General features: G+C 40.6%; 1 protein-coding gene across 4 annotated transcripts in view; it reads right to left on the reverse strand.

Moving 5' to 3' along the window:
* SYNJ2 (synaptojanin 2) overlaps positions 1-13,111 on the reverse strand; it is a 66,817-nt gene that overhangs the window by 17,685 nt on the left and 36,021 nt on the right. For 3 of the 4 annotated variants that reach the window (XM_030498861.1, XM_030498863.1, XM_030498864.1), the window contains 8 exons: positions 11,096-11,265; positions 10,642-10,723; positions 10,269-10,418; positions 10,006-10,171; positions 7,927-8,118; positions 5,719-5,800; positions 4,401-4,541; positions 1,466-1,658 (listed from right to left, as the gene is read on the reverse strand). In XM_030498861.1, coding sequence (XP_030354721.1) covers positions 1,466-1,658; positions 4,401-4,541; positions 5,719-5,800; positions 7,927-8,118; positions 10,006-10,171; positions 10,269-10,418; positions 10,642-10,723; positions 11,096-11,265 — 1,176 coding nt within the window. The remainder of the gene's footprint in view (positions 1-1,465; positions 1,659-4,400; positions 4,542-5,718; positions 5,801-7,926; positions 8,119-10,005; positions 10,172-10,268; positions 10,419-10,641; positions 10,724-11,095; positions 11,266-13,111) is intronic. The other variant, XM_030498862.1, reaches the window with a different exon arrangement.

A 13,111-nucleotide genomic window follows, 5' to 3' on the forward strand; every position in this document is an offset into this window, starting at 1 on the left:
CTTCATATTCACAATTTGGCTATCATGAATATTAAAAATATATTCTTGTTTCCCTAACACATTTCACCCACATATATTTACATATTCTAAATATAACACAAAACGTGCTTCTGCTACCAAGGCATATTCAACAACATAGGCTCTGAGTAAGAACAAGCTCCAAAGTTGATCTTATGTGCACGTCATAGTTTGGTAAATGTATTGAAATAAAACGTCAATGAAAATTCACTCCAGTTCTAAATTTTACACCCCATCCTTTAACCAGTCTTTTGGGGTTTTCTTCCTTCTTCCAGTTAAGCTATAAACCTCTAACAGGCAGAGATTCGTAAAGGAATCGCTCCAGAGCTGTGGCTGTCACAGCACTAGAGGGCACTCTTTCTATGCATTATAAACACAAGGTACATTTAGATATTGCAAATGTAAAGGACATAAAAGAGCTAATGATGTATTAGAAGAAAAAAACTACCATGAGCACAACTTTATGGCCATTTGGAACAGATATTCTATGCAGGACGTCCAGACTGTCAGTGTTAGTTCTTACATAAAACAACTGATTCATATGCTGCATGTGCCAAGCCTGTAAACCTTGCAAACAACAGGAAGTTAAAATTTTATGCTTTGCAATCTAAATGGCATCTTTTGCTGACAAACCAGAATACAGAAGCTGGTCCATCCCCTCCTTGGTTTAGGACCTCTCCAGGGAGGTCTGAGAAATAAAGCATTGTGGAAATTAAAGTAACCACCATTGAGGGAATCGAAGGAGCACTGCTACTAAATCCCATGAGTATCTACTGGCCTGAGGAGACAAGTGTGAAATAAAACACTAGGATGATTGATTTGACACAATTTAGGGAAAAAGTTATTGATACACATACAATAGTGCAGCTAAAGCAGCTAAGCTTACTTGCCGCACACTGAGGAAAGCCAAACAGCTTTCCTTGGAAGTGACACATTCATGAGGACAAAGTGAAGGGAACAGAAACTACCATGTCAGGAACCAAGAACTGATATATCATACGCAAGCAGGAGCAGCTAAAGCACTGATGTACTGAGTGGCACGGATGGTCTTTTAGATACTGTTACTAACTAGTGCCAGCAAGAGCTATCACTATCATGCTCTCTAGCCAGACACCTAGATCTTACCCATGAGGCCTTACAGATTTGTCAGTTAAGTTGCACCTTTGCGAAAGATCAACTTCAAAACTGCTCAAAAGCAAGGGCATTTCAAGCACTGCAGCAACTGTATTTTTTGAAAGGGGTAGTACTTTTGTAAAGTGAGTGCTATGTTGGGCAGTATCTGGTCTCTTGCGAAATGTTTTACCATTTTCCTATAAGCCCATTCTCCATAGCACTGAGATGACTTCTTTGATGACCCATCATCAAAGACGGACTGAGATCAGCTTTCATAATGTAAAGATCCAGCCTTTATCTCAAATTTTTTTAGCATACATGCATGTGCACTTACCATTGGGAAGCTGAGTTTCTGTGTGATTTCTTTATAATCTTCATTCCTTTCTTTCACCTGAGTCTGCCCAGCAGTTAAGTGACTGCATATAAAGCAGAAACTAGTACTATAGAACTGGAAACGAATGCTTACTGCCCCTTTATTTCCAGCTTTTCCTCCCATTCCTGTCTTCACGGTGTCTATTGCTACATCCCTATATTAAAAAAAAAAAAAAAGAAAGATAAGAGAGTAAAGGGCTGCAGGGACAAACATTCAATCAGGTTTGACTGCAACATAAAGGAAAAGCCAGTTTACAATGCCATGTCTTCTCCCCTCCAGAAAGCTTGTTGTCTTAGGCTCATCGTTTAGTTTCTTTATGATGTTCACATACTTGTTTTTCAAATTAAGTGTAATACAATAGCATAGAAATAAAATTATTTGAATGTATTTCCCTCCTCTTTTTGTCCCTTCCAAAGAGATGAGCAAGACATTACTTCTGAAATATTGGGAATTTCTACAGAATATATTTTTCAAGTTTACCTCTACTATGATCTTTAAAATAGTGACAATAACTAAATTTACTATTACATTTCCTTTATTTTGGAACATAGGGCAATCTGTCTTTCAGGCAGTTAACAATTTCATTAGTGTTACTACATGTTAAAACCTGACTTCGCAGTTGGTGCCAGATTTTTCAGTCAATTAAAGAGCAACAGATCATAACCCATAATTTGTTAAATCAGATGCAATAAAATCAGTGATTATTGGATACGACTATTTATACCTAACTCCTAAAATGAGTTCTGTACTGATGACAAATTGCTTAGGGTCTTTATGTTCTTAATTACATAGTATTTCAATGTCATGATTAGCACACACTTCACTACAGAAAGATGACTTGGCAAAGCAGACCACCTGCTCGCAGGATACTTCCTCCTAGATAGCTAGTCTACTGGGAGAATAAAGCATGTCTGTCTGATCAGATAAGTAAATGATGAGATCACTGTTGTAACCAACCCCAGCACCATGCATGCCCCTCCCAGTGAGAAAAAATTACTTTCTACACGTAAGCAGATCCGGACTAGCATATTAGTTGCTGAAGTAACAGGCAGGTGGAAAACCACTAAATCTTATTTGACTTATTGTCAGGCATTTGTGATCTGAATGATGTAAGATATTACAGCTCTCTTACCTCCCCCTCTTGATTTTCTTCTCTCCCCACCTTTCTATCTCTTTTTCTCCCTCTTTATTTTTGTCTCTTTTCCTGACTGCAGAAAACCACCAGAAGACACCCTCAGGTAGGCAAAAGAGGACCAGCAATGTTTTCTATGAAAAGATGGGGTTTAAGCGCTCCAAAAGAACCACATGTTCAGTCTTTCCAGTCTAAGGAATTCTCCCTTCCTGCTGCTTGCCTACTCAACTGCTGACTGACATTTATCTGATTTGCATTCATGGCAACGGTTGAGATAACCTACCATATATTCAACTGCTTGTATTTTATCAGTCCTTTCATTGCTGTATAAGCTTCAGCTATTCTCTCCTTTTATTTCTCTGTTCTTTAACTTCTGTCCTAATCTCTTCAATCTCTGTAAGCACAGAAGCCTTTTCTTGCACTTCTGACAATTTTCGTTTTCCTTTTCTAGGCATGGGAAAACCTACACAAGCATACAGGCTAGGTTTAATTACACTCACATAACACGTAGCAGCACATCAGCATTAAATGATGAAACTTGATCACTAACATCAAACCCTTCCCTCTTCCTCTTGAGTTTGAAAGGGCTACATCCAGTTTAACTGCTGCAACAGAGCCATTGTGCTGTTTTGCTTCCGATTTCCATTTAAACTATGCCCTTCCTGCTGGATTACTCAAATTTCTTCTAAGCCAGGTGAAAAGTCAAAAACTGGCAGACACTTCTCCTCTGGACTGCTTCATGCCAGCAGAAACGTAATTTTTTAAAATCATGTTGAAGAAAGATTACTGGGAAGGCAGCAATGCAAGACCACCAGGGTTACCTGGATTGCATTACTCTGCTTAGCCTACAGCACTTGACATTGAACAAGCTCTGCACTGATCTTCTCAGTAGCTAAGAGATCAGAGCGAAGAAAGAGGCAGCTTTTAATATTTTGATCACAAAATGCAGTGGCCTATCAGTGCCATAATATGGGGTAGATGGCACTGATTGGACCACTCTAGACTTCAAGGTCAGACAGATGCCCAAAGGTAGTTTTGGCTAATTATTCATTTCCTACCCCCTTATGCTCACCCTGCACAATTCTTGCCCATCACATTTTAATGTAGATATCCCCTGTGGCTTGGTAATCTTCTAGGGGCAAGAGGAGTTTGGTCAGTCTCCAGGGAAATCAGTGCTTAAGCTGAGGACACACAGCTCTGAACCCTCCTGACTAGGCACGTGGTTCTGGTTCATGTAACGTCTGTGAGAGACAAACATTTAATGGGCCCTAATAGCTCTTGATTCTATAAAATGTCACAGGGCAAAATAGCTCTCTTTCCCCCGCTTCCCCTTCCACGTTTTCCACCATTCTTTTCAGGTCTGGAACTAGTTCTGTAAAACATGTCCTTCGGGCAGAGACACTTGCCTTCACTTGGAACTCCTGGACTTATTAGCTCAGGTCATTCGCTTTCTAGAAAGACAGGACCTAAACAAGGTGCTACACCCTGACTGCCCACTTCAAGCATGCCTGGCTTCTCAGCTCAACTGGAGAAGATATTGGGGCTGCCTGGCCTTTGTGCTACCCAGGAGGATGGACTCCAGACTACGGCTGCCTAGAAACATGTCTGTCTCCCACACTGAGCAGAGATCAGAAACAAGGTTTGCACAATTCCCACCAAACTGAAAAATCACTCCCACCTTTTGCTGGCCACGCTCCAACACCAGATGTTACTGAAAACACAGGTTGGGTGGGGTGGGTGGGGTTTTCCTGTTTTGTTTTTTACCTGATGAAGGGGACATGATATGGTCGTACAAAGATGAAAAGACAAACACCAACAAGCTGTGCTGACGTCAGCTGAATGTAGCGATGAGTCCTGGAAATTGCTTTTTGAAGCTGCTCTCCCCACATTTTTCTATTTGTTGTACTGGAACAAACATAAAATCATTTAATGGAATCAAAAGAAACCACATATAGTCAATAAAATGAGAAGATTAACTGTGCCTTAGGTTTACAGACATCCATTAGGCTGTGGAACTGGAAGTGCTGTAGGATGGATGCATGGCAGAGACAGATAATACCTCCTTGTGAGCTAGTCCAGAGTTAGCAGGGTCAGTGAGCCCAGGCACAGCACACAAATAGTGTTATCCTACTTCTGGACACGAGAGGCTTTTTGTCTACTGTGCTTAGAAAGATCCATGCTCACATGATGTTTGATATCCCTATTCACTGGGGATAATTGGAAGCCAATTGTAGTAATCACAGCCATAAAAACAAAAATACATGTAGATCTCATGACTTGTAAGATTTCTTGTGCTCACAGAGAAAAAGAGATCTTCCCTGACTTGGAGATGACTGGCTGTAACTTGCCATTCCCCAAACCAGACAACTAACTGGTCAGCCTGATGGATCCACATTGGAAAGTTCTTCAGACTCCAGCCCAATCCAGATTCAAAAGGACCAGTATACACAACAGCCTACTGTGCATGCTGACATGCCAAGCTCAGGCTTTGTATTAAACTCCTTTTCTAGCCATAATTTTCATAAATACAATTAGCTACAGAAACATTTCAATCACTTTAGAATTCCCACATGAATGCCAGTTATGCCTGTAGTCACTGGGCACATTTTTGTAACATCAGACAGGGATTTAAGGACAAGCATTAAATCAATGTCAACCATCAGAATTCTTCTCTGCCAATGTTAACACTTGAGACTCGGAAAACACAGTATATTCTACTGTACAGAAGTTCACAGAAAAACAGCACTTTAAACACCATCCAAGTGCCATTTGTTAATGGCAAACGCATTTCCAGCTATGATTACAAGCAACAGACTTGGAAGGCAGTATTCTGTACATCTGACCATAAAAAAGAACAACTGTGCAGGCTTTTGTTTGGCTGGTTCCTCTGGGGGAGAGGGTTCTCTTTTCGGGTTGTGGTGGGGGGGTTTTTTTGTTGTTGTTTTGTATTGAGTTGTGGTTTGAGGGTTTTTTTATTTTGTTGGTCATTTGGGGTTTTTTGTGTTTGTTTTTTTGGTTGGTTCTTCTGTTGGGTTTTTTTTCTTTGTTGTTGTTGTTGTTGTTTTGTTTTGTTTTTACCTACCTGGCATTCACAATATTCCCTGCACTTAATTCAACCATCTCTTCAAACCCCACTGCAAATATGTCAGGAGGGAAGTTATCATCTGTTGGCAAGAAGGAAAAGTCATACAAGGGTTACTATTTTGTTGTTTCTTCTAACAACTTGTATTCTGACTTCTGTTAGAGATCATTCCTGTAGTTCTATCTTGTGTAACCCCTGCCAAGCTATACATATTCATAGCTCTTTTAATCTAATCTCACAAAACAACCCCTGCAGTTCCTCTGAATTTTTTTCCTGCTTTTCTCTCACCAGTTGGTCTCCATCTCTCTTGCAGGAAGTAGTTCAGGACAGAGCACTATACTGTAGCAATGTTAAGATGAGAAAATATTCAATGCTTTCTCCCTCACCCTACTCATCACTAAAGCCACAACATCTCACTACCCATCATCTTTCACCCGCTTGTCATTTTACCCAACATGCTTTTACTTTTCAACACTGATTCCTATGGAACTGAACTTACTGTCCACAACACCAGTATGTCACTTCCATGTCAATGCCTTTAGTAAATTTATCTACCAGCTTAAGGAAGACTTTGAAGATTCTTCTTATCTTCTTTTTTTCTGAGATTTTCTTAGATCACCCACACTTAAGGTTGGGTTAGACCACTCTAGAGCACAGTGACCCTTCCTTCCCTGGCCCAGGCCTGTGGATATTACCCTGGCAAAACACCAAAGATCAAATGCTCTCATGTTGTGCAGCATATCTGTTGACCCATCAGGTCTGTCCATTGCCTACAGGGATTTATTTTTTTTTTCTTTAAACTGTCATATAGCCAAGGTAGCAGCAACTTAATTCAACATAAAGACCTAAACAGTAGACAACCATAAAAGCCTAAATCAGATCTGCCTCAGAAAACAAGAACAGCAAGAGAAGTAAAATATGCAGCAACTGTCTCTAGGCACAAGGGTGAAACTAGCACATGACAGCTAACCTCATTTACTGGCTTAACATGACAAGCACTGTCACATATGTATTTCTCATTAATAATTTTGGACATTTGTCTTTGAACACTTACCCATTCATGTAGGCACTGCATTGACATTTCCATGAACACAGACATTTGCATGGTCATACCCTAGCTCAGTTCACATTAGTCAGCTCCCTTCCAGAAGCTGCTTACGCCTATCATGTTATGATTGCCTGTACCATGTAGTCAGTCTCCTCCAGTTCTCTCAGGGGAAGGCCTGGCAAGGCTAGCACATGACAAGCTCTCAAGAGATTTTAGTATCAGGAACACAGCCATGTGCTAACACATCTCAGCTGTTCCTGAAACAGACTGCACCAATCACCCACCTAAGCTGCTCAGTGTAGAGTGGTCTGCACCTAGTCACATATCCATGCACTCAAGCACTAGGGGTTCAAATGAGACAACTTGTGCAAGCAGCCAAGGATTTGAGGAATGAATTCCTGAGCTTCAAGGTTAGGCACTGGACTACTCCTGTGTTGCCTGCAGGAAGCTAAATGTTTCACTGTAACAATAAAAGCACAGGTTTTGCCATAGGTTTTGTAACCACTCAATTTTTAAATGACAGAACATTCACTTTTCATTTTCCTTAATAAAATCTGTAGATCAATTGCAATATCTGACCTTGTTCTGTAAGTAAGAAATTCAGCAGCCAATTTAAGCAATCCACAAGCACAAGAGCTTTCTACACTGAAAAAAAAACAAATGAAATTGCCTTCAAAAAAAATAAATCTTTTTGTCTGAAGGCTTTGATAGTAACATTTCCAGACAATCTCTGGGTTCAGATTGTACAGATATGTTTAGCTCCAGATAAAGACCAAGGAGACATTCTGAGGGCATATAAGCATGTAGCTCCCACTTACAATGAAGAACACAGAACAAACTATGGAAGAAGAAAATGAAATATGGGATGTGAATAAACAGATACACCCCATGACAGCATGCAAGAGACCTCTGACTTCTAAAGGTGCAAACCAGTCACATGGTATAGACTTAGGAGCTGCTCTGACTGTCAGAAACCCTTCACACATGATTCTACTGCTGCAGGAAGGCAACACAAGTCTACACCCCTAAGAACTGACAGAAAATGCCCTCCAAGATGCACTGCCTTTGAAAAGAACAGCTAGTCAAATCTTGTGTCCCAACTCACTGTCTGCAGAGATGCCAGCAAATATTGCTTACACATTTTGACTGTGAAGTCTTACCCTGAAATTCAGAAACTCCAGAGAGCTTGGGAGAATCCAGCAGCCAGTCTGTCAGCTCACTGGTACCAAGGATGTTGCTTCGAAACTGCTTCCCCCCATTCACATTCCAGGTCCCTGTGGCAATACGAACACGCTTGAAGCTTGTGAATTCAAACTGACGCTCTGACATGGCCTTCAAAATACTTGGAGTTACTGATGGAAGAGAAGAAAGAGAAAGAGGGTGTGTAAAAGAATATGCTGTAAAAGGACAGAAAGCATACAGACAGCAACAACACAGCCAGTGTGAAATAATGACGTTAACCTAGCAGCAACAACACAAAAGCTAAGGAATAACTCCAATGGCAATGGCATTAACTACAAGATAACTGGAGTTGACATCAGCAGTTTCTCTTCTAGAGACCAGGCACCCTTTGAAAGCCTCTGAAGGGCTGGTCTCTCACTTTCAGCATACATTTTCCTGCACTTCTTAAAGTAATAAGCAAACAAATTATTTTTCATCCTTTAACCTTTTCAGTCTAGCCTACAGTGATGTTGTGGTTTAACCCCAGCTGGCAACTAAGCACCACACAGTCACTTGCTCTCTGCCCTCCCCTACAGCAGCATGGGAGAAAGAGGTGGAAAAGTGAGAAAACTTGTGGGTCAAGATAAAGACAGTTTAATGGGACAGAAAGGAAGAAAATAATTATTAAGGTATAATAGTAATAAGAGTATAATAATAATAAGAAGAATAAATTAGAATATACAAAAGAAGTGATGCACAATGCAGTTGCTCACCACTTGCCGACTGATGCCCAGCCAGTTCCCAAGCAGCAGCCCCTGGCCAGCTTTCCCCCCCAGTTTATATACCAAGCATGATGTCATACAGTATGGAATATCCTTTGGTCAGCTGGGATCAGCTGCCCTGGCTGTGTCTCCTCCCAACTTCTTGAGCCCCTCCAGCCTTCTTGCTGGTAGGGCAGTAAGAGAAGCTGAAAAGTCCTTGACTTAGCACCAACACTACATAGCAACAACTAAAAGCATTAGTGTGTCGTCAACATTATTCTCATACTAAATCCAAAATGCAACACTATACCAGCCACTAGGAAGAAAATTAACTCCATCCCAGCCAAAACTCAGACAAGCAATCAAGCATGTCACAAGTTATGAATTAAACTGAAGCCCTAAAAAGTTTAGAGTGTGAAGGGAAAGGCAGAGACCAGAGTCTAACATGAGTCCAAATCTAGCACTGCTGTGGTTCTCCAGGCTGGCCAGAACTCCTCACAGGAAACTGCTATAATTCACTTATTTTTGGGGAGTACAGAAAATTAGCAGCGTGCTTTTTTTGAGCAACTGATGTAACCTTAATCTTTAACTACCTGATTTGCACTGGCAGTCAGGCATAGAGAAACTATCTATATTTTCCTTGTGGTGTGCATCACGGAACAGCCCCAGGATTGAAGTGGTGCTGAATGGTTCAAGTCTATCCTACTAATATCTGGTAGTTCTCTAGAGCAAATTGACCACCTGATACTGATACTGCTTGTGGGGGCAATTATCCTATATTTTGCATACAAGTATTTTCTCAGAGAGAGCTGAGGTAGTTTACCCTAGATGGGTGCAAACCACTATGTGTATGTTGTGGACTATCAGGGCTCTGGAGTAAAGCAGGGGATGAACCAACGTAACAAGGTAATTGTGCTTTTAAAGATCCAAATGCTAAAAGCATGTGCAAACCGCAGGCCAAAAGTAAGGAGATAAAAAGTCTGAGCTCAAGAGACTTCCACAAGACAAACTCAGACAGGATCAGGCTGGGAATACAGCCCTAAAATCTTTCCCTCTGGTCCAACTCCTCTAAACTGTCAGAGCAGATCACCATCAAAGAGCAGACATACTCAGAAGTCCAAAACAAAATATGAGAAGTAAGCACAGTGGAATTAAAACACACAGAGCTGTGCTACGGTCACTTGAAAGCACTGCTTTAAACAATAGATTTGTGCAAAAGTAGCTTGCTTATTGATTTTTTCAAAAGGGTGCAACTGATTATATCTGACAGCTAAAAACAGACACAAAAGAAAAGCGAAGGATTTACACCAGCCTCACCCAGCAGTGCAGTGTGGTCCATGAGCATCTTGCCTTTGTCTGCATATTCCTCATTGAAGAAGTCACCCATCAGCAGCAACTTGATGGCTTCCTGCTTTACTGCATCAGAGAAATTTGACTGAATGGTGCGAGACACAGAGCGGGCACCATCCTTGAGCTTCCCAACCTACATTGGACAGGAATCATCAGTGCAAGTGACACTGAAGAGTAAATCAGACATCCTTTTTTACTTGTGAATAAACAGTTTTGCTGTTTTTCTTTACCTTGTTCTTCCCCTCAAGGGCACGACTGCCTGTTGATACTCTGCTCAGATTATGACCGTTAAGAGTCCACATTACTTTGTAGGATTCCACAAAGCGCTCAATTACAGATTTAGAGTTCAACCCAAGGCTCTCTAACTGAGCAAGCAGGATCTGGATTAGGTGCAGAAGGAGAAAAAACAACAGCAACATTGTTCTTAAATGTGTTTTTGCTTTTTATCCTCAGTTTAAGTATTCCAGCTGGTACCATTCTTTACCATAGGGCTGGCAAAAGAGACTTGTATAAATAAGGCTCATGCCCTCTTTCTTGTCTTTGCCATGGAACAGACAATGTATGCAGTACAGGATTCCACAAAAGGTCCCCTGACAAACTCACCTCCAGTGCAATGAAGGACTGTACGTTATTAGTACGATTCAGGCAGTCCAAACAATTCATTCGAAAAGTACCTGTCTGCAGACTTCAGGAACCAAAGATAAGAGGAGGGAGGAAAAAAAGGTATATTTTAAAATAACATCTAATCGTGAGTTGACTGAACAAGATCATCAAATGTTCAGCCTGAATATTCCCACCCATGCATAATGTATTCCATTAAATTGTCTAATTATTTGACTACATCTGCAACACTGTATTAGCAAATCCATGCACTGATAATTTTGCAGATTCCAAACAACGGAGATGCAGTTAGGCGAATAATCTACTTAGCACCAGGACTACACTTTGTCTCAAAATTATATTTCAAGATGGTCATTTACACTCATGGTCCAAACACAGCAAGAAACCAACCAGGTGGTGCCTGGCTATGCTGGGACAGAGGGGCAGGGACACTCACCGTGGACTTACATTCTCGCCCTTTGTGAAGATTCCAAAGTCTTCCCAATGCAACTTCAGCTGAGGCCTCAGCAAATTTTCCAGGTTCTCAGTCTTCCCACCTTTTGCAAACTTGTAGTCAAAGTTTATCATGGGAGTGTCTGCCGCATGGGAAGAGGCCCATAGCAGTTTCTGTTTAGATAGAGAATGGAGGAAACCAAATTCTGCTCAAGCCACACTGTAGGGATTGATACCAGTGTGCTTTTATCACTACTGAGCTCACTCTTTATCATGTGTTTAATATTGAAAAGTTCACAGGGAATTTTGAAAGGCCAGACGTGAAAAAAACAACCGAAGTTCCGTATTTGTTTTCTTTCCATAACTAATCTGGATTGTTAGATCCCAATTTTTCAGCAGGGGACCTCAAACTGTAACTGCAAAGTATATATGAGAATTGCTGCTGTCTGCGCTGTGGCTAGTGGCAGCCCTGCAGCACTGGGCTGCTACCTCTGTGCACAAACCATACAGCGCTGGGCAAGATCAAGACCGGGACCCTGATGGGAAGGGTGTCCAGAGCTGCTTGAGGTAAAAAAGCATAACAGTGCATGGGTGTATTTTTTTAACCATTCCTAAAGTGCCAACACATGGGAAAATGTGGCCCTAAACTTAGGTAGAGGTCGCCTGGGGAGGAAGTAAGAAAAAAAATGATGTCCTAGGAAACATACTATAAAATGTTTGTGGTAAACCACAAAAGTGAAAGAAGAGGCACAAATAATCTCATTATTTCAACTCCAATTTCGATGACCTCACACACATTTCCGTAATCACCACAAATTTCATTAAGTTGTCTGTAATAGATACGACAATAATGCATCCCGCTCTTCATGACAAACCCAGAGAAAACTGTTATATTAACTCTGACTATGCATGTCTTTGTCTATTCCCTTTTCTCCTGCACATTCTCATCCCAAGAGATGGATTTAGATTATGACACAAACTGAACACAACAATTCTGATATTACATTAAAAGTGTACAGTTACAGCAGTTACACCAGTGTAATTATATCAAGTAAGCCATTAAGCCTTCCCTGCAGAAACAAATTCAAAGGTGTTGCATAGTTTTTGGAGGGAGATGTACAAAATCTATTTCATTACACTGTTAGAAAAGCCAAAACACTTGGTATCCGCTTCTGTCGTTGACACCTTAACTTGCCTTTAGAGCTGCTGGCGGTAGTAATGCACTTGAGGAGGACATTTACCCACTGCCTTGATGTAGATCGTTGTCAGAGTATTCCTAACTCTACACTACAGAACTGCTTTTACTGTATACATAATCACATCTGTTATAGAGAATGATTATGAGAGGAACAGCATTACTGGGAACAGTATTGACTTTTGGTCTGGCAACGGCTGATGCTAAGTTGGTCATTTACGATTGTTCCTGTTGTATAAATGAACGGTAGTGGTGACATTCTGATCAAGGGAATCCACCAGCAGTAATTACAAGAATATTTTGAACCAACTCTGGTAAGAATTACTCAGATTGTGGCAAGAGTTGGGAGAAAAGGAAGGAATACAAGCAAAGGAAGATGGAGAAACAAAGAAATAAACCAATGACAGAAGAGAGGAACAGCTTTCATTCCAAATCATTCGCCTATAAATTACTTTATTTTTAATTCAAGCCCTTTAAAATCATCGAAGTAAAAATTAACTATATATTCTCTCCAAACATCCATTTATTAAAATATAAATGAAAGACCAAGAGGTGGTTGTTTTGAATGGGTATAAAAATTCAGTTTCCTGTGCTGTCAGCCTAAATTTTTTCAGCTCACAGAGTGCTTTCATAATTCTATTTCTTTTTTAAATAGGGATAAAGTTTAACAATTTAAACAAACCAGGTCTTTAGTTAAACTAAATTAACAAATGCAACGTCTTTATTCCAGAGATGCTCTGTTTCTGACTTAACTTCTGGTTGTATGGTACTGGCCATGAACATGGCCTTAAACATCGTGGTAGTTTGATAAAATATCAGTATTAA

This window comes from Strigops habroptila, chromosome 10, assembly GCF_004027225.2.
Source record: "Strigops habroptila isolate Jane chromosome 10, bStrHab1.2.pri, whole genome shotgun sequence".
NCBI classification, from domain to species: domain Eukaryota; kingdom Metazoa; phylum Chordata; class Aves; order Psittaciformes; family Psittacidae; genus Strigops; species Strigops habroptila.